The 21,741-nt window shown below is 66.7% G+C and overlaps 2 protein-coding genes across 2 annotated transcripts; one reads left to right on the forward strand and one right to left on the reverse strand.

Annotated features, from left to right (window-relative positions):
• Window positions 1-3: 3 nt before the first annotated feature.
• Window positions 4-7,686, reverse strand: CHLRE_10g462050v5 (uncharacterized protein). Its single transcript, XM_043067176.1, has 18 exons — window positions 7,311-7,686; window positions 7,058-7,111; window positions 6,801-6,917; window positions 6,234-6,403; window positions 5,711-5,784; window positions 5,147-5,307; window positions 4,598-4,915; window positions 3,653-4,415; window positions 3,304-3,394; window positions 3,082-3,112; window positions 2,775-2,921; window positions 2,492-2,593; window positions 2,155-2,315; window positions 1,972-2,056; window positions 1,759-1,783; window positions 1,498-1,565; window positions 1,185-1,235; window positions 4-1,020 (listed from the first exon to the last, which is right to left on the reverse strand). Exons 1-18 carry the CDS (start codon window positions 7,431-7,433, stop codon window positions 826-828), a joined length of 2,736 nt encoding a protein of 911 aa, XP_042920573.1. The 5' UTR covers window positions 7,434-7,686; the 3' UTR covers window positions 4-825.
• A 1,030-nt stretch (window positions 7,687-8,716) lies between these two features.
• CHLRE_10g462100v5 (uncharacterized protein) lies at window positions 8,717-21,738 on the forward strand. Its single transcript, XM_043067177.1, has 16 exons — window positions 8,717-9,190; window positions 9,530-9,635; window positions 10,110-10,590; window positions 10,932-11,128; window positions 11,402-11,769; window positions 12,053-12,138; window positions 12,623-12,874; window positions 13,187-13,274; window positions 13,498-13,573; window positions 13,899-15,020; window positions 15,319-15,834; window positions 16,008-16,055; window positions 16,218-16,619; window positions 16,866-17,021; window positions 17,389-18,447; window positions 18,659-21,738. Exons 1-16 carry the CDS (start codon window positions 8,913-8,915, stop codon window positions 21,302-21,304), a joined length of 7,881 nt encoding a protein of 2,626 aa, XP_042920574.1. The 5' UTR covers window positions 8,717-8,912; the 3' UTR covers window positions 21,305-21,738.
• The last annotated feature ends 3 nt before the right edge of the window (window positions 21,739-21,741 follow it).

The raw sequence follows: 21,741 nt of genomic DNA on the forward strand, positions 1-21,741 counted from the left end.
CATGTTCCTGTAATGTTACAGCTACAAGGCCTCACAGGCTCACAGGCCTCACAGGCACGCACCCTGCGTCACCTACCACACTCGCCTCTGGGTAGGGTGCCGCACGCCCCGCCTGGCTACGTACGTCCATCGACGGACTATGGGGCAAACAACAGCAGCAGATGCGCATTGCCAACAACAACAAGAATTGCCCGCAACCCACGCAGGCACGCCATCGATCGCCCTTTGCGCACACCTCCCCTGCTCCAGGTATTCGTCGTAGCAAAGGTATTAAGATCATCGTTCAGTGCTGCAAGTGCATGATCAGCGCCTTACGCACATATACATGTGCGTGTAACCAGCAGGTGATGGTCAAACCAGGTCAAACAAAACAAAACAAAGCGCTCTGTGCTCGATTGAAGGTTGCATCAGTATGGCGTCGATTTCAGTGAACAGTAGTGGATAGCTGCAATAGGCAGTGCTCCTGGATAGCTGCAATCATGCGCACATACACAGGACATGGCCTAGTGGTATCGTGGCTGAGGAATGTGCGCCAGAAACGTACACATCCCGACAATTCAAGAGGGCAGAATGACCAGTCTTCTCAATAATTTCCTGCCTGGGCACCGTTCAATACTCAATATTCGATGCAAAAACTAGTATCACGTCGCATCCTACCGCTGCGTACGTGCTAGGGACCAGCTTCTGTATGACAAAGCTATGTAAGATTTGCTAAATGCAGCACTGGTACGCACACGCAGTAATGCGAAAGCACCACCAAATGTTTGGCTACCCGATCGAGGGCTTAGCCGCATGCATGGACACGAGCGCGTGCGTGCCAGCGCCTCAGTTCCCTTCAGCAGTAGTTGGGGGCGCCGGCATTTCACCGCCGGCCACGCCTGTAGCCGCGGAGGCCAGCCACGCGGACTGCGCGGCGTTGATGTCCGCGAGCAGCTGCTCCAGCGCGCCAACCACCGCCGTCGCATCCGGCCGGTTCTGAAACTGACGCTGCAGGCAATGCAGGGTGATGAACTTGTAGGCCTGCAGAAAGCATTGCGTGTGTGGAGAGTCACGTGGTGGAGACTGGGGATGAACTCATGAAGTAACATTTCGACAGGCAGCGCACATCAAATGATACATGCTGCAAAGGACGCAGGCGTCGGGCATGCACTGCTGCTGCGGGGCACTCGTTGACTCGTACGTACCTTGGGGCAGGTGGGCGGGAAGGCTGGGAAGTTGGCACAATAGCGGGGTCCCTGCGGCCACACACACCAGCACGCCACGTCGCAATGCCGTTCCATCCACTCCATCTACTCACTCGACCCATATCCAGGAAGTTGATTGGGAGGGGGTGCCATCGATCGATCCATGCAAAGTCAAGGAAGGCCCCCAGCCCCCCACCCAAATCCACAATGGAAGCCGGGAGCAAGCCCGGCTGCGTGTCAGCAGGGTGTGCTGGTACGCACGCACGCACGCACTCTTGTGCATGCAAGCACGCACGCACGCTTGTGCACGCACCTCCTGGGTCCGTACTCCCGCACGCCGGCCGTGGTACAGCTCCCACAGGATGACGCCCAGAGAGAACACTGCGGGGCGCGGGCGGGGGCACGTACAGCAGGACACGAACCGTCAAGGACTATCTACATGTGGCGCACGTGCGCCACTCAAGGCGCGGCGTGACGTGAACATCAGCCATGTACTGATATTGTGCTCAGTGCTTGAGCTAACTGCTTGATGAGCTTCGTGCCGCGGCTCCCTGACCGCCGTGCGCCCACTCACCGTCCGCGGCGGGACCCAGCCGGCCCTGTGCAGAGGCCGGGTGAGGCAGGGCATCAGGAAGAGCGAGGCTTGAAGAGGCTGGTGGGAGGATGGCAGGATGCCGTGGCAACCGGCAGCTAGCGGGCAGCGCAGCATGGCAGCTGGCAGCATAGCAGCATGGCAGCATGGCAGAAGCAGCGTTCCCTTATCTACCGTGCGTACGTACGTACGCACCTTGCACGCCACGGCCGGGCAGATGTAGAACATGGTTCCCATGCGGATGTTGCTGAGGTGGGTGCGGTTGTGGGGCAGCATCACACTGCGGCACACAAGAAGCAGAGTGCAAGGTGGCATGGTTGACACTTGCGAGGGGTTGGGGCAGTGCTGAACAGCTACTGTGCCCTAGGCGTATCTCACCTGAGGCCGAAGTCTCCGACCTTGGCCACATACCCCGACGGCTCCGCGGGGTCGCGCTTCAGCAGCACGTTGTTGGGGTTGAGGTCGCCGTGCACGATGCGCTTGGAGTGCAGGTGCGCCAGGGCGCGGGCGATGCCCAGGGCCAGGGGCACCACCGCGGCCTGGACGCGCGCAAGGGGCACAACATACAGGGTGGAGGTAATTTGCCCATGTTTGCGCATCATCTGTTGCGGGTGTCGGGACACAAAGTGTGACGCCAGTAGACAGTCAGGCCAGGTCAGGTCTGCTTTGCCCACACGCACGCATGCGTATGCATGCACACACACACGCCACGCACCAGGTTCACGACGCCGGGCGAGAGCCACAGTGCGGGGTGTCCGTACAGGTTCCCCAGCGGCCCGCCGTCCGCCAGCTCTTGGATGATGTACAGCCGCCAGTCCTGTACGGCAGCGGGTGCACGTGCGGAGGCGGCAGCCATGTGCGTGCATGGCATGACGAGATGCGTTCTTGCATGCGTGTACGCAGTCGGGCACGTGCCCGCGTTGGCCCAGCCGCACGTTAAATGTTCATGGACATATCGTATGCATGCTTTGCATGAGGCAGCAGCGCGCCCTGCTTACCTTGATGTTGACGCTGGGCGCATGTTCGCGTGCCGGCCGCTGCGGCGGAGTGTCGACCACCCCCACGGGCGTGTCGGCGGGCGGCGCTGCCTTGATGGAGCCGGGCGGCAGCACCTCTATGGGTTGTAGCTCACTCCCGTAGGTGGCCTGTGCGTTGATTGATTGTTGGGCTTCATAGTTCGCAGGGGAAAAGGGGCGCGCAAGCAAGGTGCATTTGTGCAAGGCCTGCTGCTGCATGCACCCCACCATGCTAAACCGCTCCCATCGCGTGATTATTAGTCCTGATCAGCCGCGCGCTACCACTTACAATGACGTTCGGATGAATAATGCTTTGGCACCTGCGCGCACGGCGGCAGGGTGGGCAGGGCAGCAGCGCACGATGGGGTCGATACGGTACGCCTCAGAGGTGACACCTACCGAGACTTTGCAGCAAGCAAGCCATCGATAGATCGGTTTAATCGGTTGCCAAAGGCAAAACACCCACGGTCACTACTGCTAATCGCATCGCTGCACCTCCCCACCCACTCACAGCGCGGCCTCCTTGAGTGCGTGCCTGCGGCTCTGCTGGGAGGCACTGAACACCACCGTCTTGACCGCCACCGGCAGCCCCTGCCACGTGCCTGCGAGGGCGGGCGGGGACGGCGGGACGCAGCGGTGTAAATTCAAGCTACGTGCGCGGGCGCTGCGAAGTGTGGGCAGTGGTGCATGCAACAACACCTGCAGCAGCGCTGTTGGCACCAGTAGCCTCCGCTTAAGGACCAACGCGTCTGCCGTGCGTGCCAGCAGCCCCATGTAAACACATACAAGCACCCCACACAGTCACACACGCACCCCATGCATATGCACACACACACACACACACGCACACATACACGCACCCGTGTACACGGTGCCGAACGAGCCGTGCCCCAGCACGCCCTCCAGCACAATGGCCACGTGGCTGACGTTGTCGCGAAGCGCCTTCACCAGGGTGCGCAGCTCCGCCGCCACCTCCTCTGGAGACGGAATGCGGTCCGGGACTTTGATGTCCACGTTATTAACATCATCTGAGCCCTCAGAGGGCGAATTCTCCGTTTGGGGCTTGTCTGCTGCCTGGTCGCCAGCGGCCTGGCCGCCGTCCGTCGGTCCCGCCGACGCCCCCGCGGGCGCGTCAGCGCCGCCCTCCAAGGTGGCTGCTGCCAGGAGCGCCGCCGGCCTCATGTGAGCTGCGGCAGAGACACGCGACACAGCACGCTGCGAGCTGCGGCCACCATCATGCGCGCTGTTGCTGCAGCCGTCGTCTCCCGCGGCACGGCCCGATGCGGGCGCGCCTTGCTGCTGCTTCCCACCCTGCTGCGTATCCGACGGCTGCTGCTCGTGCCGTTGCTGCTGGCCCACGCCGCCGCCGCCCACCGCGGCTGCAGCGGCTCGCGGTGGGCCGCCGGGCAGCAGCTGCTGGCCGCCGCCGGGGGGCCCCGCCGCCTCCTTGGCCTGCTGCTGCAAGCAGTCTGTCGGCGACAGCCGCAGAGAGATGCTGGCGGTGCTGCAGCCGGCGGCTTCCACGGCCCCGCCTATGGTGACGCTGTCCGCGTGCCGCTGCTCGCACTTGACTGCCAGCTCATTTGCAGGCGCCGCCGGCGGCTCCAGGTCTACTGGGTCATCCTGTGGTCAAAGCAGGTAGGAGCGGCGCGTTGCTTGTTATTAGGCAGGCTGATAAGTGTGATAACCAGTGCCGCAGGTGGTGTCGCACTGCTGCTGCTGTGTAGCACGATACATGAGACTGTATTAGCAGTGGTAACCTTGGGTACCGTATGCAACAGCAGCACCCCGCTCGCCTCGCTCACCCCTTCGAAGTGTGCCGCCTCCGACCACTGCGGCAGGTCCTTCTCGCCATCCACTCCCAAGAAGACACCATCGTCGCCGTTGCGCACACCGCCCCTCAGCACGCCCAGCCGCACACCGCCGCCAGCAGCAGCCCCCGCCGCCTTCTCCTGTGCGCCCCCAGCCTCCGCGTTTGCTGCGTTGCCCCCGCCGGCTTTGGCGCGCTGCTGTGGTTGTTGCTGCTCCAGCTCCCGCCGCCTGTTGCGGCGCACCCACCAAATGGACCCCACCAGAGCCGCCAGGAGCACAGAGCCCATCGGCACCACCACAGCGACCACGATCTGCAGCAGACACACAGCGGGCAATGGGTGCAAAAGGTAGGGCGCGCGGGGTTTCACAATAAGAAGACTGACAATAATGAACGAACACGCACGCACGGCGCAGGTGCAGACCTCGCGTCTCCCCCCGCCCGGTGACGGTGTCTACTGCAACCAGGTGCACACAGCAGGCAGGTAACGAACCCGGATTGGGCCATTACCAACCCTCTTACGCGGCTGCCTGAGCGAACGTACCGTGGTGGTGGTGTCATCGGCGCTGCTGTTTCTGCTGCTCGCAGCTTGTTGTTGCTGTTGCGCCTGCTGCTTCAGCATCTCCGCCTCGATGGAGGCAAGGGTCAGGGCTATGCAATCATTGCCGGAATGTGTTGCGAGGCACGTCTCGCTGAGCGTGTGGTCTGCGGTGGCATACATCCGTCAGGCGAGGTTGCACACAGTTGGCGCCCCATCAGTCACAATTTGTCAGTAGCAGCAAGCAAACAAGTCAGCAGTGATTCAAGGGAGCTATATCTATAAACCAAGATCATGTACCGTATGCCCGCCGTCGGTTTTCCAGTAGCTAGAATGTGTGGACCCAGTCGCCTTGGTGGTATCGGGGCCTCGCCACAGCCCAAGTGCGCATGCATGCATGCATGTAGGCGGTCAGGAAAGCCTACCTGTCAATAATCCTACTTGCTGCCCAACAGGGTGCAATCAAGCGCTACACGCGCAGCTCAACGAAGACTACAAATCGTGGCCGCTCTTCAAGCTAGCTGTCAACCTTACACGTTGTATAATATTCCTTTCTTAATAGCATCTCACCGGTGACGTAAAAGGAGGGGCCGTTCACCACCGCGACGTTGCCGCCGAAGAACAGCCCCTGGGCCGCCAGCGAGCTGCATGGTAGGGGGTGGGTGTGGGCGTGGGGAGGTGGATGGGCCAGGCACGCAGCATCGCACGCGCGTGCGAGTCAGTACGTATCCACACGCACGAAGAGTGTTACGTCTCGCTCTGCCCAGTATGCAAGTAAGCCTGGAGCTGATAAGGCCGTTCGCAGCAGGCGCGCGCCCGCCCTGGCGCTCTTGCCCGCTGCTGCTGCCCGGTGCCGTTACTTCCTGACACCAGCCCACCTGCCCAGCCCACTGCGTTGCATACTGCAGGCGCTTGGACACAGCGGGCACCGCTGCTTCCACAGACACAAACACAGCAGCCCCCACGGCCCCAACGGCCACACGCCCCCAGCTAGCGCAAATCGGGTTCGGTTTGGTGCTCCCAATCCAACTCACACAACACCGGCGCGCACGCACACGCACACGTGAACACATGAACACCCGCACCCACGCACTTGTCCGGGGGGTCGAACGCCACGTAGTCGTATAAGGCTCCGACGCGCGGCAGGAAGCGCGGCGGGCCGTAGTCGGTTGTGAGGTAGGTGAAGTTTTCATAGGGGACCATGACTTGGGAACCGGGGTAGCCTGGAGGCCGCGGCAGGGCTTTTGAGTTCGCTATCGCGGCCTGGGCATGTGTGGGCACGTGACGAGAGGCGGGGGCCGGGAGGGCCGGGTGGGGGCGAGGGAGGAAAGGACGGAACGAGCGGCGTCAGTTGGGTGGGGCGTCGCGAAGGGCAGGCATGCGTGAATGCGTGATACCACGAGTAGTGGCGCTACCTAACCCTTCGACACAACATTTCATACTCCCCTGCTTTCGCATTCAAATCTTTCTCCAAGATGTAAGAATACCAAAAATACAAGAAGGGACAGTCCGACCAAGCAAGGGTCCCCGGCACCCAGGTCAGGAGGAACCATCTCCGGCCCGAAGGCGAACTGCCGTCCCCGCAGTTGGCTGCCGACCTTCACCAAACCGCGCATTTTTCTGTGCATAGCGCATAAGCGTAAGATGTAAGATAACTTACATCGGGAGTCAGGCCCACGTATCGGTGGATGAGACACTTGGTGAACACCAAGGTAGACCCCGGTGACTGGCGCAGCGGCCGGAACGTGGAGCCCAGTACTGCCTGCCTACTATAGCTCTGTGGACAAGCAATCATTCTGTTGTGGGTGACAATGCAAGACTGCGTGTGGCTGCATGCGGGCATGTGATTCGATCGCCGAAGATAGCCCCCGCCCTGCCCCACACCCCTGCCCGGCGCGCCAATCCCAATGAACTCACGTCGATTCCTATCCATGTCATGACGCATCCGGAACCCAGGGAGAACAGCATGACCTGCAGTGTCGGTGCGAGCATACGTTTGGGGAGCGTCGGGCGGCTGTGAATGCGCAGCGGCGTAGGGGTGGCGTGGAGGCAAGGGGGCCTGGAAAGTGTGAGGGCGTGCGCGCGAGCGTCCGCCACGGCGGCCGCCACGGCGTCCGCCATACATTGAGCCTGTGTGGCGCCTGAGCAGCCATAACACCGGTTGGCTCACCGAGGTTCCATAGTCGATGACCGCGTATCGGTTCTCCGCGAGCAGGGAGCTGGTTGCACGAATAGTCAAGTTGCGTGTGACGTTTACCGTTTGCGAGCCCCAGGCCGTTTCATTTATTACCATGCTGGTGTTAAGCAGGACTTGAACTACAGTGGGATCCGCCAGGGCATCGCGAAACTCCAATGTCGACCGCGCCAGTCGAGTGCCCGGGGCGTCGTCGTTCCATGGTTGCGCGGTCGTTATGCAGGCTAGGGCAAAGCACACTAACAGTGGTAGCCTCATACCCCTCGTCATCATCATAGGAGCACACAGAGGGCGTCAACCGCATTTCCTGTGTACGCTAAGCCTAAGGCACCGCTCAGGCACTAAGTCAAACTTGGTTAAGTATGTTGGGTGCATGTACTGGAACTGTGTTGCACAGTAAACCGGTGCTGTCCGGTTTGTAGGAGCGCCATCTGTGTCCCCGGCCCAGGGGGCAGACAGATGCTCTCCCGTTGCTCGTAGCCATAAGTGCCACCTGCAGACAATCTCCCCTGCTGCGCTCTCCATTCGTCGCGTCTCACCGCCGTCAAGTGGACGATGCGCACTCCGTTCGACAACGCAAGTCGGGTGCCCGCTCAATCGCGCCCACGACATCCTTCAACAACGCACCCGCGGACCCGCAGCAACTTCATTCATTTTCCCCAGCCATTCCTCCCTGATACCTATTCGTTTACGCTAGCGGACGTTGCAGAGGGCCATGGGCCGTGCCCCTCGTGCCCCGCCTCTATGACCTCCAAGGGGGGAAGCCACGAAAACATGGCGCGCGACCGCCGTCCGTGCCCCACCGCCACCCACCACGGCCCCACCCCGACGCTGTGCCCGCGTTCCACTGCTGCTGCTGCTGCCAGCCCGGCGGCGTCATCCACCATCCACTCAATTCCGAGGCCGCAACCTCGCTCGCGGACCCACGTTACCGTCATCCCCGTCCCCGCCCGGTCCTCCCCCATTCCTCTGAGCAGCAGTGGCGTGACACGTGAGCACCAACCGACCAACACCCGCACCCGCGCCGCCACGCACGCTCCTCGCTGCAGCAGTCCGCAGCCGCTGGAGGCAGATCCAGCCCTCATCCGCAGCCAGCGTAGGGTCTCGCCGCTGTGACGACCCCCACCCCGAATGCCCGCATTGGCGATTTGGCGCATTCCCCATTCCGGCATTTGATGACTAAGGCGCCCATTATTGAAATTGACACCCGCACCTGAAGCGCATTACCGTTAGGTTCTGCACTTCTGACTGCCTGCGGGGATGAAGTGCAGCCGGGGGGTGGGGAGAGTGCCGCGATCGGGGGCAGCCAGCCGCGGCACGCATGCGGCACGCCGCACGCGAGATTACCAGTTCGCAATTTTCATTTTGACAGCAAATCAACTGCTTGGCAGCATACTGGTTCCTGTATACACGAAACATGCGTCGGCGAGCGGTGCACAGTGATATTGCGCTACGTGCAGTTAATCAACTTTTGATGAGCATACCATGTTTTTGAATGCTTGTAAATTAGGCATTGCTGGGGAGCGACTGCGTTGCAGCCGGCGGCCGCTCCCCGCCAATTTGCACTGACCGGGCCCAATGGCGGAGGACAACCCGGACTCGCGCAAGCGGACGAGGATAGACAAGCGCGAGGATGAAGCGCTTCAGGCCGTTCGCACGGACGTGGGTGTGTCGGGGCCTCTGAACTGGCCCACCTTCGGCACCGCCCAGCCCGCTCGCACGCTCCGAAGCCGTGCCCCCGATGCGCCCAGCGCGTGCACGGGCCTGCTCACAGCCGGCGCGGCCACGCTGCTTCCGGCGTTCACACCGCGCAATCACCACTTCACCTCGCCCTATGAGCTGGACCTGAACTTCGAGTAGGTCACACAGTCGGATGAGCCACAGGAACCAAGAGTGTGTGGGGCGCCGGCCATCGAAACGGCGCCCCTGTTTTCTCCTCACATGTACCCGCTACCGCAGTCAATACTGCCTCACCCACATCCCCAGGCCATCGCCGCTGCACCCCTCACACCCCTCACGCCCCTCCACACCCCTCCACTCCTGCCTCGGCGCTCGCAAGTTGACTACCGCCGCCACCACCACCCTTAACCTCCTCCCCCCTCCCCCCCTCCCCCCCTGCCCCGCAAAACCCATTTACCCATTCCCTCTCCCTCTCAACCCAAACACACTCCCTCTCCCTCTCAACCCGCTCCCAGTGTGGAGCGGCACTACCAGGACCAGCTGGACTGGCTGCAGGCCACACAGCCGGACGCGCAGGTGCCGCGGCAGCTGCTGAGCAGCCTGCTCAAGGAGAACCAGTGGGTAAGAGGGAGAGAGGGAGAGAGAGGGAGAGAGAGGGAGAGAGAGGGAGAGGGAGAGAGGGGGAGAGGGGGGGAGAGAGAGAGGCAGATGGGGAGGGCGGCGCTGGTGGGGCACTGGGCGGGGCGGCTGGAGGGGCGGGGTGGGGAGGGCCAGGTGGGGTGGGGAGGGCGGCACTGGGCGGGGAGGGGCGGATGGTGGGGATGGCGGCGGAGGGGAGCAGTGGGGAGTACCGTGCCGTGCAGGGCGGCTGGCCGGGAAGCAGGCGGGCAGGCAGGGCGGTTGTGCAGGGCGGTCAGGATCATGGCAGGCCGCATAAAGCCTGTGGGCCCCGGGGTGTGCAGCAAATTTGCTAGTCGCCCTCAGACTGAAAAGACGCGAAGGGCAGGACGGGGCTCAAAAACGCAGGTGTATGTGCAGGCACGCCCCTGACAACCCATCTGACGTGGCACCCCCGGCCGGCATGCCCGCCTGCAGGCGCACGCGCACCCGGAGCCCTACCGCCACCTCAGCCGCGTCACCCAGGCGGCGGCGGAGGCGGCGGGCCGGCCCGCCTACGACACCGCCGCCGCCCGCCTGCGCGGCAGCCGCCTGTGCGCGCTGCCGCTGCAGGTGCTGCCGCCGGCGCCCAGGGCGCCGGCGCAGCCTGTGCAGGGCGGGGCGAATGCAGCAGCAGCAGCAGCAGCAGCAGCAGCAGCAGCAGTGGGTGGAATTGGTGGGGCTGCTGCGGGCGGTGGAGGCGTGGGAGGTGGAGGTGGAGGTGGAGGTGGAGGTGGAGGTGGAGGTGGAGGTGGAGGTGGAGGTGGAGGTGGAGGTGGAGGTGCTGCCGACAGCGCTGGAGTGCCGCCAGCCCCGGGGAGGGCTGCAGCCACGGATGCCGCCGCCGCCGCAGCAGCAGCAGCAGCAGCAGCGGCTGGAGAGGAGGTGACTGTGGTGTTTAGCGCCACGGGGCAGATAGGTGGGTGGGTGTTGGTGGGTGGGGGGTGGTGGGTGGGTGTTGGGTGGTGGGTGGGTGTTGGTGGGTGTTGGTGGGTGGGTATTGGTGGGTGGGTGTTGGTGGGTGGGTGGGTGGGCGGGTGGGTGTTGATGGGTGGGCGCGGCATCGCCCGCGGCTGCGGCGACGGGACCCGGCGGCGGGTATGCGTGAGAGGCACACACGCTTGGATAGACGTGCACTTGTTGAAGTGACAGACGTGTAACTTGCCGAGGAAGTGACAGACGTGTAGCTTGCCGAGGCTGAATGACATTATGAGCGATTGTGTATGCCGCTTGTATCGCCAATGTCGCCTGGGTGTGCAGGCGAGGTCCTGACACTGACGGTGCTGCGGCGCGCGTCCCCGCGGCCGCCAGCTCAACGGGCGGGCGGCAGCGGCGGCGGAGGAGCGGCGGCGAGTGGCGGCGGCGGCGGAGGAGGAGCAAGAGGAGGAGGAGGAGCAGCAAGAGGAGGAGCGGCAGCGGCGGCAGCTCCCGAGCTGCAGTCGGAGCCCGGGCTGCAGGTGCGCGGCAGGCAGGAGCGGAGGGCGGGGGGCGGGAGGCGGGGGGCGGGGCGGGGCGGGGCGGGGCGGGGGTCAATACCAGCCCGAACTAAACCAAATCAAGCCAAACTAGCGGGGCGTAGACGACGGGGGCGTAGACGGCAACGCTGCGGGTGGGGGTGCGCGTATCTGCTGCCCCACCATTACGATTCTGTTGCCCTGGTCCCATCGTCTTACCCTGGCGCCGCCGCCTGCCCTTCGGTCACCGCCGCCACCTCCGCCACCTCCCCCCAGGCCTACCCCGCGGCGCACCTCTCGCTCCACAAGTCCATCTGGCAGATCGCCGCGCGGCCCCAGACCCGGCCGCGCCCGCCGCCACTGCATCTGGACACAGGGCCGGGCGGCGGCGGCGGCACCGGCGGCAGTGGGGCGTTCGTGTGGCCTGCGTCCTGGCACCTCACGCGAAGCACACACCCGATTGGACAGCAGGGGCAGCAGCCACAGCACGGGCAGCAGGGGCAGCAGGGGCGGCGGCAGCCGGAGCAGGCGCAAGAGCAGGAGCCGCGGGAGCAGGAGCAGCAGCAGGCGGTGGTGTGGGTGGCGGTGCGATGCAACTTCGCGGTGCATGTGGTGCTGGCGTACCAGACCGACGCCCGGGACTGGTGAGCGGCGGCGGGGCGGCGGGACGGCGGGGTGGCGGCGGGACAGTGGGGCGGCGGGGTGGCAGGGCGGCAGGGCAGCCGTCCGTGCAAGACGGAGGAGTTACTTAACGGTGGGGACGGGGGGGGGGGGGCTTGTGCGACAGGGCATGTGCGAGAGGGCGGGCGGGCGGGCGGGCGGCAACTTTAAACTTGTAACCCTACCGGTACGCCCCACTACCCATGCGCCTCACTACCTGCCCAACCCCAACCCCAACCCAACCTTCACTAATGCCGACGGCCCCAGGCGCAGCTGGCGGCTGGAGTGGCGCGGCAGTACGTCGCCCGGCGCCCGCCTCACCGCCGCACTGGCCTGGAACCCTCAGCTGCCGGGTGCGGGGGAGGGCTGTGTTTGGGGGGGGGGGGGGGCTTGGGGAGCTGGGGTGCTGGGGGGCTGGTTGTGGGGATGTGGCGGGCGGTGGGCGAATTGACACACACATACACACACACACACACACAGATACGAACACACACACACGCACACACACACACACACACACACACACACACACACACACACACACACACACACACACACACACACACACAGATACGCACATACACACACGCACACAGATACGCACATACACACACGCACACAGATACGCACACACACACACACACACACACACACACACACACACACACACACACACACACACACACACACACACACACACACACACACACACACACACACACACACAGATACGCACATACACACACGCACACACAGATACGCACAAACAGACAAACGCGCATATAAACACGGTATGCTTCCTCTAACACACAACGCTACCTACCTACGGGCCTGCAGAGCTGGCGCTGGTGCTGGCAGACGGCGCCGTGTTCACCATCGCCACACACGCCGCCGCCGGAGGCGGCGCAGCCGCAGGCGGCGGCGCAGCCGCAGGGCCGCGGCAGCTGCCGCTGCGGCCGGTGCTGCTGCCGCTGCCGCCGGATGACCCCTCCAGTCGGCGGGGCTGGGGCCCGGCGCCGCCGCCGCTGCCCGCCAACCCACAGCGGCTGGCGCTGGGGCCGCTGGGGGGGCGGCTGTGTGTGGCCTATGGTGCGCTGGGAGAGCGTGTGTGTGTAGGGGAGGGCGTGTGGACTTGTGGGCTTCGACGGGAGCATTAGAGAGCTTTGTTCCTTCTGCCCCGCCAAGGCTTCAACCGTCAGTATTGCACTCCGTTTGCCCTATCCTGCCGCCTCTGTCCCTGCCGCCTCTGTCCCTGCCGCCTCTGCCCCTGACGCCTCTGCCCTGCCCCCTCTGCTTCCCCATGCTTGTGAGTTAGTTACTCCGTTCCTCACATGAACGGCTACCCCCCTCCCCCGTCTACCACTTCCTTAACTAGTCATGCATGTAATCCCCCCCCTCCAGGCGCTCACCCTCGCTGCCTGCTGGTGGCCCGGGGCCGCGACCTGCTGGCGGTGACGCTGAGGCCGCCCGGGCAGCGGCACAGCTGCAGGTACGACAGACATACGTGTATGTGTCCGTGTGTACGTGTGTGTGTGTGTAAGCCAATGTCCGTGTACAGGTGTGTGAGTCGAAGAAACCGGTATGGCAAGAAGACACAAGGGCCGTGTACGTAAGGCGATGTCGTGCATGTGTCATGTGTCGTGTGTGTATGTGTCTTGACACCACCGGCCCCGCCTCCCCTTCCCCCTCCTCCCCCGCCCCCCCCCTGCCAGGCTGATGCTACGGCTGGGTTCCAAGGAGGGGGCCTTCTGGGGCCTTATGTCGGGGTCGGGGCTGCCGGCGCCGCAGGTGCGTGCCACATTCGTGCAATACACACACGCACACGCACACGCACGGACAGACTTGCTAATCAGTGAAGCGGCCTGCCTTGACGCAACCCCAGCCCGGCCACTCAGCTCAACCGGCCTACCCATTCATCCATCCTATTCCTACCCTCACATGCACCTACACCCTCCATCATACGTCCTACTCTTGTCAGCACACGTGCGTCTGCCTCCTGTTTTCCCGCAACACACACAAAGTCACACACACGCTGCGCCCCCCCCCCACACCGTCTACCACTTCCTTAACTAATCATGAATGTAACCCCCCACACACACACACACACGTGCAGCTGGACGCAGCGCCCCACCTGCTGCCGCACCTGCTGGTGGCCGTCACCGACCGCGACGTCGTACTGCTCGACCCGCGCCGCCAGCGCCGCACGCCGCCGCCGCCGCCGCAGACCCAGCTGCAGAAGCAGAAGCCGCCGGCGCGTGCCGTGCGGCGGAGAGCGGAGGAGGCGGCGGGGGATGAAGGGGATGCGGCGTTGGTGGCGGCGGGACTGGCACGGCGGCCGAGGAAGCGGCGTGCCACGGCGGCGGGGCCGGCGGCGGCGGCGGCGGCGGCGGCCGCCGCACCTGGCGGCGCCGCCGCCAGCGGTGCTGCGGATTCAACGGGCATGCCCGGGACCGCAGAGGCAGGGGGAGCAGGAGGAGGAGGAGGAAATGGAGCCGCGAACGCGGGTAGCGGCGCGGGGATCTCGCGGCGGCGGAAGGTGAAGGTCGGGGAGTCCCGGGGCCTGGTGGTGGCGGCGGTGGCGCACGGCCTGCCCACCGGGCAGTACCCCACGCTGTCGGCGCTTGCGGTGCTGCCACGTGGCGTGGCGGGGGCTGTAGCAGCCACCAGCGGCGCGGCGGCTACAGCCATCGCGGCTGCGGCTGCTACAGCCGCTGCTGCTACTGCTGCGCCTGCGGCGAATGCCTTGAATGGTGGCGGTGCGGTGGCCGGGCATAGTCAGCCACAGCAGGACGAAGCGGCTACAGCTGCTGCTGCTACTGCTGCTAATGCGGCGGGCACAGCTGGCGGCGGCGGCGGCGGCGGCGTTATGGCGAGCCAGTTTGCGGACTTTGACCCCTTCGCGGCCTCGCAGATGGGCGAGGCGGGTGGCAGCGGCGGCGGCACTGGCGGCGGCGGCGGCGGCGTGGTGGCGGCGCCGTACACGATCCAAGCGAGTCAGCATCAGGACCCACTGCGGGGCCTTTGGGACCGGGCCGCAGCCGAGCTGCCAGAAGCTGGCGGCGGCGGCGGCGGTGCTGCTGCCGCGGCTACAGCTGCTACAGCTGCTGCTACAGCTAATGCCGCGGGTGCTACAGCCGCAGACAGCGCGCACCTTGTGGTGGTGTTGGCCAATGAGGTGCTCGGGGAGGTGGTGGTGGCGGAGGTGGCGCTGGGGGACGCGCCGCTGGGGATGCAGGTGAGGAAGGGGGTGGGTTTGGGTGGGGGTGGGTGGGTGGGTTTGGGTGGGTGCTGGTCTTGGAGGAAGGTGTGAGGGAGATGTAGTTGGAGGAGCGGGGTAGCGGGGTAACCTGGTGCCGGCTTGAATGAAGTTGGGCGAGTGAGGCGGCGAGTGAGGGGCAAAAGGGGAGCGGGAGCAGCACGCTGATGCGCCCCGTTTGCGACCTCGTTGCCTGTGGATGGGGCCCTGAAAAGGGCATGCACACCCACATGCACACCTACATGCACACGTGACACTCTACCCCCTCCCAATGCAGGTGGCGGTGCCGCCGCTTCCCCCGCCCGACGCTGACCTGTCTCCGGAGGACATCCGCAAGCTACGGCTACCGTACATTCAGCTACTGCCGCCGTACCGTGAGTACAGCGCCGCCGGCCTCGCGCCGCCGCCGCTGCGGCTGCCGTCAACCGCCGGCGTATGTGTGGGAGCAGGTGTCGATGGCGCTGCTACAGCTACAGCCAATGGCGCAGCTGCAGCTACGGCTACAGCCAATGGCGGCGTCAGTGGCGGCGGCGGTGACGGCGGCGGCGGTGGTTACGGCGGCGGCGGCGACGTCAGCTACCAGGGCCAACTGCCGCGGCTGGCGGACGCGGTGTGGCGGCCGTCCTGTTTAGGCCACGTCAACGTTCTGGGCCTGCCGTACCCGCTGGGCCGCAATGTACGGCAGGAGCTGGGGGAGCGGCTGCTGACGTGTCTGGCGGGCGCCCGCAGTCGCGCGTACGACACGCCGGGGTTGGGCAGTGCGCACTGGGGCCGGCACGGCCGCCCCGCGCAGGTGTGTGTGTGTGTGGGGGGGGGAGGGCTCGCTGCACGGCTGCGAGGGAGGGTGGGCATGGGTGGTGGGTTTGGGTATCATTGTGGTATCCCCAAGAGTCTGCAAATGTTGCAAAGATGCACTAAGTCTTTGCAATTGCTTCCCTCGCGGCACGACACACGCCGGGCACACAGGCGGCAGCGGAGTTTGTCAACGCCAGCCGACACACCCCAGACCTGGCGGTAAGCGGTGTGGGAGGGCGTGTCCTTGGGGCACGACGTGAAATGCGTTACTACCCGTAGCTCGCGCTCCACTGCGGCCACACGCACGCCTGCCACGCACGCGTCCCATATCCTGCAGTCACACACCCTCTGCCCCCGCCCTCCCGGTTTGCCCCACGGCAGGGCCTCGCCACCTGCATCATCAGTAGCAGCAGCGGCAGTAGCAGCTCCCAGCTGCTGCTACTGCGGCTGTCGTACGACGGAGACCTGCTGCTACAGCCGCTGCGCCGCTTGCCGCGCGGCTGCCCCGCCGCCACTCGGGCGCCGCTGTCTGCTACAGCCGCCGCCGTGCCGTCCATCTTCCCGGCAGCCGCAGCGGCCCCACCTGCTACTGCCAACACTGCCGCCGAGACTGCCGCCGACGCTGCCGCCGCCCCAGCGGCAGTAGGCAACGGGCCTGCTGGCACTGCTGCTACAGCCGTGGCTGCGGCGGCGGCTCAGCCGTGTGCGGCGGTGGCGGCGGCGGCGGCGGCTGCTGCTCGTGGCCTGGTGGTGGAGGTGCTGGAGAGCCCCTTCCTGTTGCCCGTGAGTGACACGTGTGTGTTGGCTGCTCAATGCGGCCGTACAATGCTTACCACTTCCCTTCACAATTATATCGTTGACACACACACATTGCGGTTTACCCCCCTGTCCTCCTACGGTTTCACGCCACAACCTTCCATATGTATACACGTTAGTACTTTCCAAACAGCGCAAACCACGCAAAACACACTCACACACAACCCTACACACACACGCACACCCTACACACACGCCCCCATACACACACAGGACCTGGCCTCCCGGCTGCAGCGCGACGCCGCCTACGTGCCGCTGCTGGCCGCCTACCGCTCGGCGCGCGAGGCCGCCGCCGCCACCCGGCACCTGGCGGCGGCGGCGGGCTGGCTGCCGGGCGGCGGGCGGGAGCGGCAGCGGCGCTACCTGCGGGTGGGCGCGTGCGAATGCGTGTGTGTGGGGGGGCTAGTGTGTGTGTGTGTGTGTGTGGCGGGGGGATGGGGGGTGGGGAGGTATTGATGGCGATAGTCCTCGCGTGTGTGCCGGGAGGGGGGTTAGCCGTCTATGAAACATTGGATGAGTTGCAGCTGCCATGGGAAGCGGGGCGAGGCGAGGAAAGGAGGGTGGGTGGGTGTGTTGCCGGGTGGTTTGTGGCGCCGGAGGCCCTGTCACGCCGCCGTCATGTCGCGCCGCCGCCCTGCTACCGGCCTCCTGGCTGCCCTCGCACCCCACTGCCCTCCCACCCCACAGCCCTCCCACCCCCACTGCACTCCCACCCCACTGCTCTTTCCCTACGCAGCTGGGCTCGACCACTGCGGACACGCGCCAGGGCTGTGTGGCGCTGCCGGCGCACCACTTGCATATGGCCAGCCTGCTGCGGTGGGCGGCGGGGCGGCCGGCCGCGTCCGGGCCGGAGGCAGGCGCCGGCGCCGGGGCGCCGGCGGTAGGGGAGGAGGAGCAGGAGGAGGACGCGCAAGAGGAGGAGGCGCAAGAGGAGGAGGAGGTGGAGGAGGCGGGGGGCGGCTGGGCGCCGGGGCGACCGCGCTGGCGCCAGGTGATGGCGCTACTGCCGGCTGCAGCTGGCGGCGGCGGCGGCACTAGCGGCGACGGCGGCAGCGGCGGTGGCGGCGGCGGCGGCGTTGCGTACAGGTCCTCCCGAGCTGACGTCAGCACTCACGGTGCCGCTGACGGCACGGGCGGCGCCGCGGGCCCAGGTGGCGGAGGCGGCGGCGGCGGTGAAGCGGCGGGCGCGGGCGGCTCGGGCCCGCGCCACAGGTCCGGCACGCCGCCGCCGCCCGCGTTCATGGCCACACAGGAGGCTCCGCCGCAGCTGCCCCTGTCACAGCTGCCGCTGTCGCAGGACGGGGAGACGTGGCGGGGCAGAGGTGGTGGAGGCGGTGGCAGCCAGGGCGCAGACGCGGCAGCTGTCGCGGCGGAGGCGGCGGGGCAGCGGCGCGGCAGGGACAAGGATCGGCCCTCGCGCCGCCGCCGGGGCGGCGGGGGGGCTATGGACGTGGCGGCAGCGGCGGCGGTGGTGGAGCGGGCACCCAGCTTTGATCGGCTGGGTGTGGCCGTGGTGCGGCCGGTGCGGCCGGCGGGGCTATCGGCGGGTGTGTGGGCGCTGCTACGTGCCGGGGAGGCGGCAGAGGCGGCGGAGGCGGCGGAGGACAACAACAGCAATGGCGACGACGGCGTCGGCGGCGGCTCAGGCGGCGATTGGGGGGAAGGCCGGGAGGCGGCCGATAGCAGGAATGGAGGCCGGCGGCGGCGGCGGCGGCTGGAGCCTCCGGCGGCCCCTCCGGCCGCGCTGGCCTTTGCGGCGCGCGTGGTGAAGCAGGCTGTGCGGCAGCGGCTGCAGGTGATTAGACAACACAATCGCGTAGTGGCTGCTGTCTGCCCATCTTCTCGTCAGAGATGTCTGCCCACCTGCTCGTCAAGGACAATGGATCTGAACTTATGACTTTGGCCCCTGAGCCAAAAGTACGGAAGCTGGAGAAGTAATGATCCACGTCTTATTGTTGGTTTTTGTTAATCTGAAACTTGTGTCTCATTTGTGTCTGATCACGCAGGTCGCCCGGCACCCGGTGCTGCTTAGCGAGCTCACGCAGGCTGCCGTGGACGCCGCCGGCTCGGGAGGCGGCGCCGCCGCCGCCCTACTGCACAAGCGCAGCGCCGCTCAGAAGCCGTCGCAGCGGGCCCGATTGCAGCAGACGATGCGGCCATTGCGCGACTGGAGCAAGCTGCGGCAGGACGCTGCGGTGTGGCGGCTGGGGGAGGTGGTGGCGGCGGAGGCGGCAGCGGCGGCGGCGGCGGCGGCAGCAGCGGCGGCGGTGGCGGCGGAGGCGGCGGAGGGAGGTGGAGGAGGAGGCGGGGCTAGGACTGGAGTGGTCGGGGGTGGCAGCGGTCTGTGGGAGCTGGAGTACCAGGAGCAGGCGTTGATGGCGGTTGAGGCGGGGCGGCTGGCGGCGGAGGTGGCGGCCGAGGTGGCGGCGGCAGCGGCCGGCGGCGGCGGGGAAGGTGAAGGCGCTGGCGGCGGCGACCATAGGGCAGCGGTGGGGCTGTGTGCGGTGGCACACACGGTGCCGGCCGCAACAGCAGCAGCAGCCGCTGCTACAGCCGCGGCCGGTGCTACTGCCGCCAGTGGCGGGGTCGAGGTATGCGCCGTCGTCACCGCCCCGACGCCATTGATGGCAGCAGCAGCAGCAGCACCACCACCACCACCACCAGCACCCGCCGCCGGTGGCGGCGGCAGTAGCACCGGCGGCGGTAGCGGCAGTAGCACTGGCACGTGGGGCAGCCACTTGCCGTACCTCGACTCGCTGCTGGCGCTACAGCCGCAGCAGCTACGTCCGGCTACAGCCGTGCTGGTGCCGCCGCCCGACTTCCCCCCCACGCCCGTGCCGCCGCCGGCGGCCGCCGACGCCGAGGCGGCGCGGGTGCAGATGGCGGGCGAGGTGGCGGCGGCCGCCGCCGGCCGCCGCACCGGTGGCGGCGGCGGCGCCGCGCCCGCCATCACGGTGGCCGCTGACGTCAGCAGCACGGCCAGCCGCCACCGCGGCGGCCCGCCGCCGCCATGGCATCAGCAGACCGTGTCGCAGAAGGCCGTGGGCTGGCACATGCGTGCGGCAAACCAGGCCGCGGCAGGCCGCATCGGGGCTCCCGACCTCGCGGCGCGCCGCCACCGCCTCACGCCGCCGCCGGCGCCGCCGCCGCCGGCTACCGCCGCCGCTGGCGTGAGCCTGCGGCCCGGGTTGGGCTCGTGGGCGCCGGTGCTGACGCCGGCAGCGGCTGTGTTTCTGGAGGCTCTGGTTGCAGACTGGCCCGAGTATAAACACGTGCCTGCGAGCGGCAGCCACGGCCACGGCCACGGCCTCGGCAGCGCCGGTGCCGGTGCTGCAGGCGGCAGCGGACAGGCGGGCAGCGGACCGGCGGACGCTGGGGCGGCGGAGGCGGAGGCGCTCGGGCAGCTGGGGGCGGCGGCGGGCGTGGAGCAGCCGTTGGTGCAGTGGGCGATGCCGTCACTGGTGGACTGGGCGTTGCGGCTGCGGCCGCCGCCGGTGGCGGAGGCGAGGGTGCTGCCGCCGCGCGGCGCTGGGGCTGGGATCGGCGGCGGCGGCCGCGGCGGAAACGGCGGCGGCGCTGCAGGTGGTGCCGCTGGCGCAGCGGGCGCGATGGTGCTACACACGGGCGCATACGGGGGGCCTGAGGACCCCGGGGGAGAGGATGGGAGCCTGGTCGCTGGGGCGTCTCAGGGGCCCGCTGCGACACTCACCGCCGCGGGAGCGCCCACAGCAGCAGCGGCAGGCGCCGCAGGCGTGCCGGCAGCGGCAGCGGCAGCGGCATCAGCAGCGGCACACAGGAGCGCACTGGCGGGCGCGGCCGGTGCGGCGGCCGGTGCTCAACGGCCTCCCTCCCGCCTCGCACGCACCACGCTTGCGAGCGCGCTAGCCGATGAAGCCCTCGGCTTTACTGCTGCTGGTGCTGCTGCTACTGCTGCTGGTGGTGCTGCTGCTGCCGCTGCCCCCGCCGTCGTGGCCGCTGGCAGCCCGAGGGGCAGACAGCTGGTGGCCGTGGCCCCCGCGCCGGCGCCCACCCACACGGCTGCAGCCGCCACGGCCGCCACCGCCGGCGTCGCGCCGTCACAGGCACTGCTGACGGCTGCGTCCCAGTCACCCACGAAAAAGGGGAGACCCGCGTCGCCAGCGGCTGGGCCGGGGGCAGGGGCGGGGGCGGGGGCGGGGGCGGGGCAGCTGCCATCGCTCCGGTCGCTTCTGCCGCGGGCCGCGGGGGGCAGCACCGCCGCCAGTGCCGCTGCTGGAGCCAGCGGCGGCGGCGGCGGCGGCGTCAGCGCGTTCGTGCCGTTGCGTCTGGCGTCTGAATCCACGGGGGCAGCAGGCGCCCGTGCAGGCAGTGGAGATGCGCTGGAATGGTCGATGCAGCACCAGCAGCAGCAGCAGCACCACCACCACCACCACCAGCACCAGCAGCAGCAGCTGCTTCCGCTGGCAATGACGCAGACCGGCTCGCAGCTCTCGCAGCCGCCGCTGCCTCTCACGCAGCTGGCCACTCAGGGGTCGCAGCAGCAGCAGCCGGCACTGCTACTGCCGCCGCCGGCGTCGCAGCGGGCGCGTGGGGGCGGTGGCGGCGGCGGCTCCCGGGGCGGCGGCAGTCGACAGCCGGCCGCCCCCTCCCGCACATATACGGAGGGCTTCTGAGCGAACAGGAAGGAAGGCGTTTCTTTGTCAAACGTCGATTGCGTGCCCTGTCGGGTTATATTGTATGGCATGGTCACTGTGTGTGTGTGCGATGCGCGGTGATCCGTAGATCAGGCCACGATACGGGTGTTGGCTGCATGTGGCACCACCACTGCAAAGATCGGCGATGCAAACGTTTGTGTTGTTGTTGCTGTGGGGTGGCGCCTCTCGTCGAACTCGTGTGTGATATGGGAGTGGCAGTGAAGCTCTGAGGGCAGTGGGAGCAAAAGCAGCAGTAGCGGCAGCAGGGGCAACAGGGGCAGGAGCGGCACTGGTCATTAGAGCTGTTCGGGTCAAGAGCGGCTTGAACACCAGGTGTGGACAGACGAACACGTCCAGAATAGGTGCAGTTCAGCAAGGCACTGGCACTGGCGCTTTTTAAGACTCGCGCGCTCAGT

The sequence above is a fragment of the Chlamydomonas reinhardtii genome, chromosome 10 (genome assembly GCF_000002595.2).
Source record: "Chlamydomonas reinhardtii strain CC-503 cw92 mt+ chromosome 10, whole genome shotgun sequence".
Taxonomy (NCBI): Eukaryota; Viridiplantae; Chlorophyta; class Chlorophyceae; order Chlamydomonadales; family Chlamydomonadaceae; genus Chlamydomonas; species Chlamydomonas reinhardtii.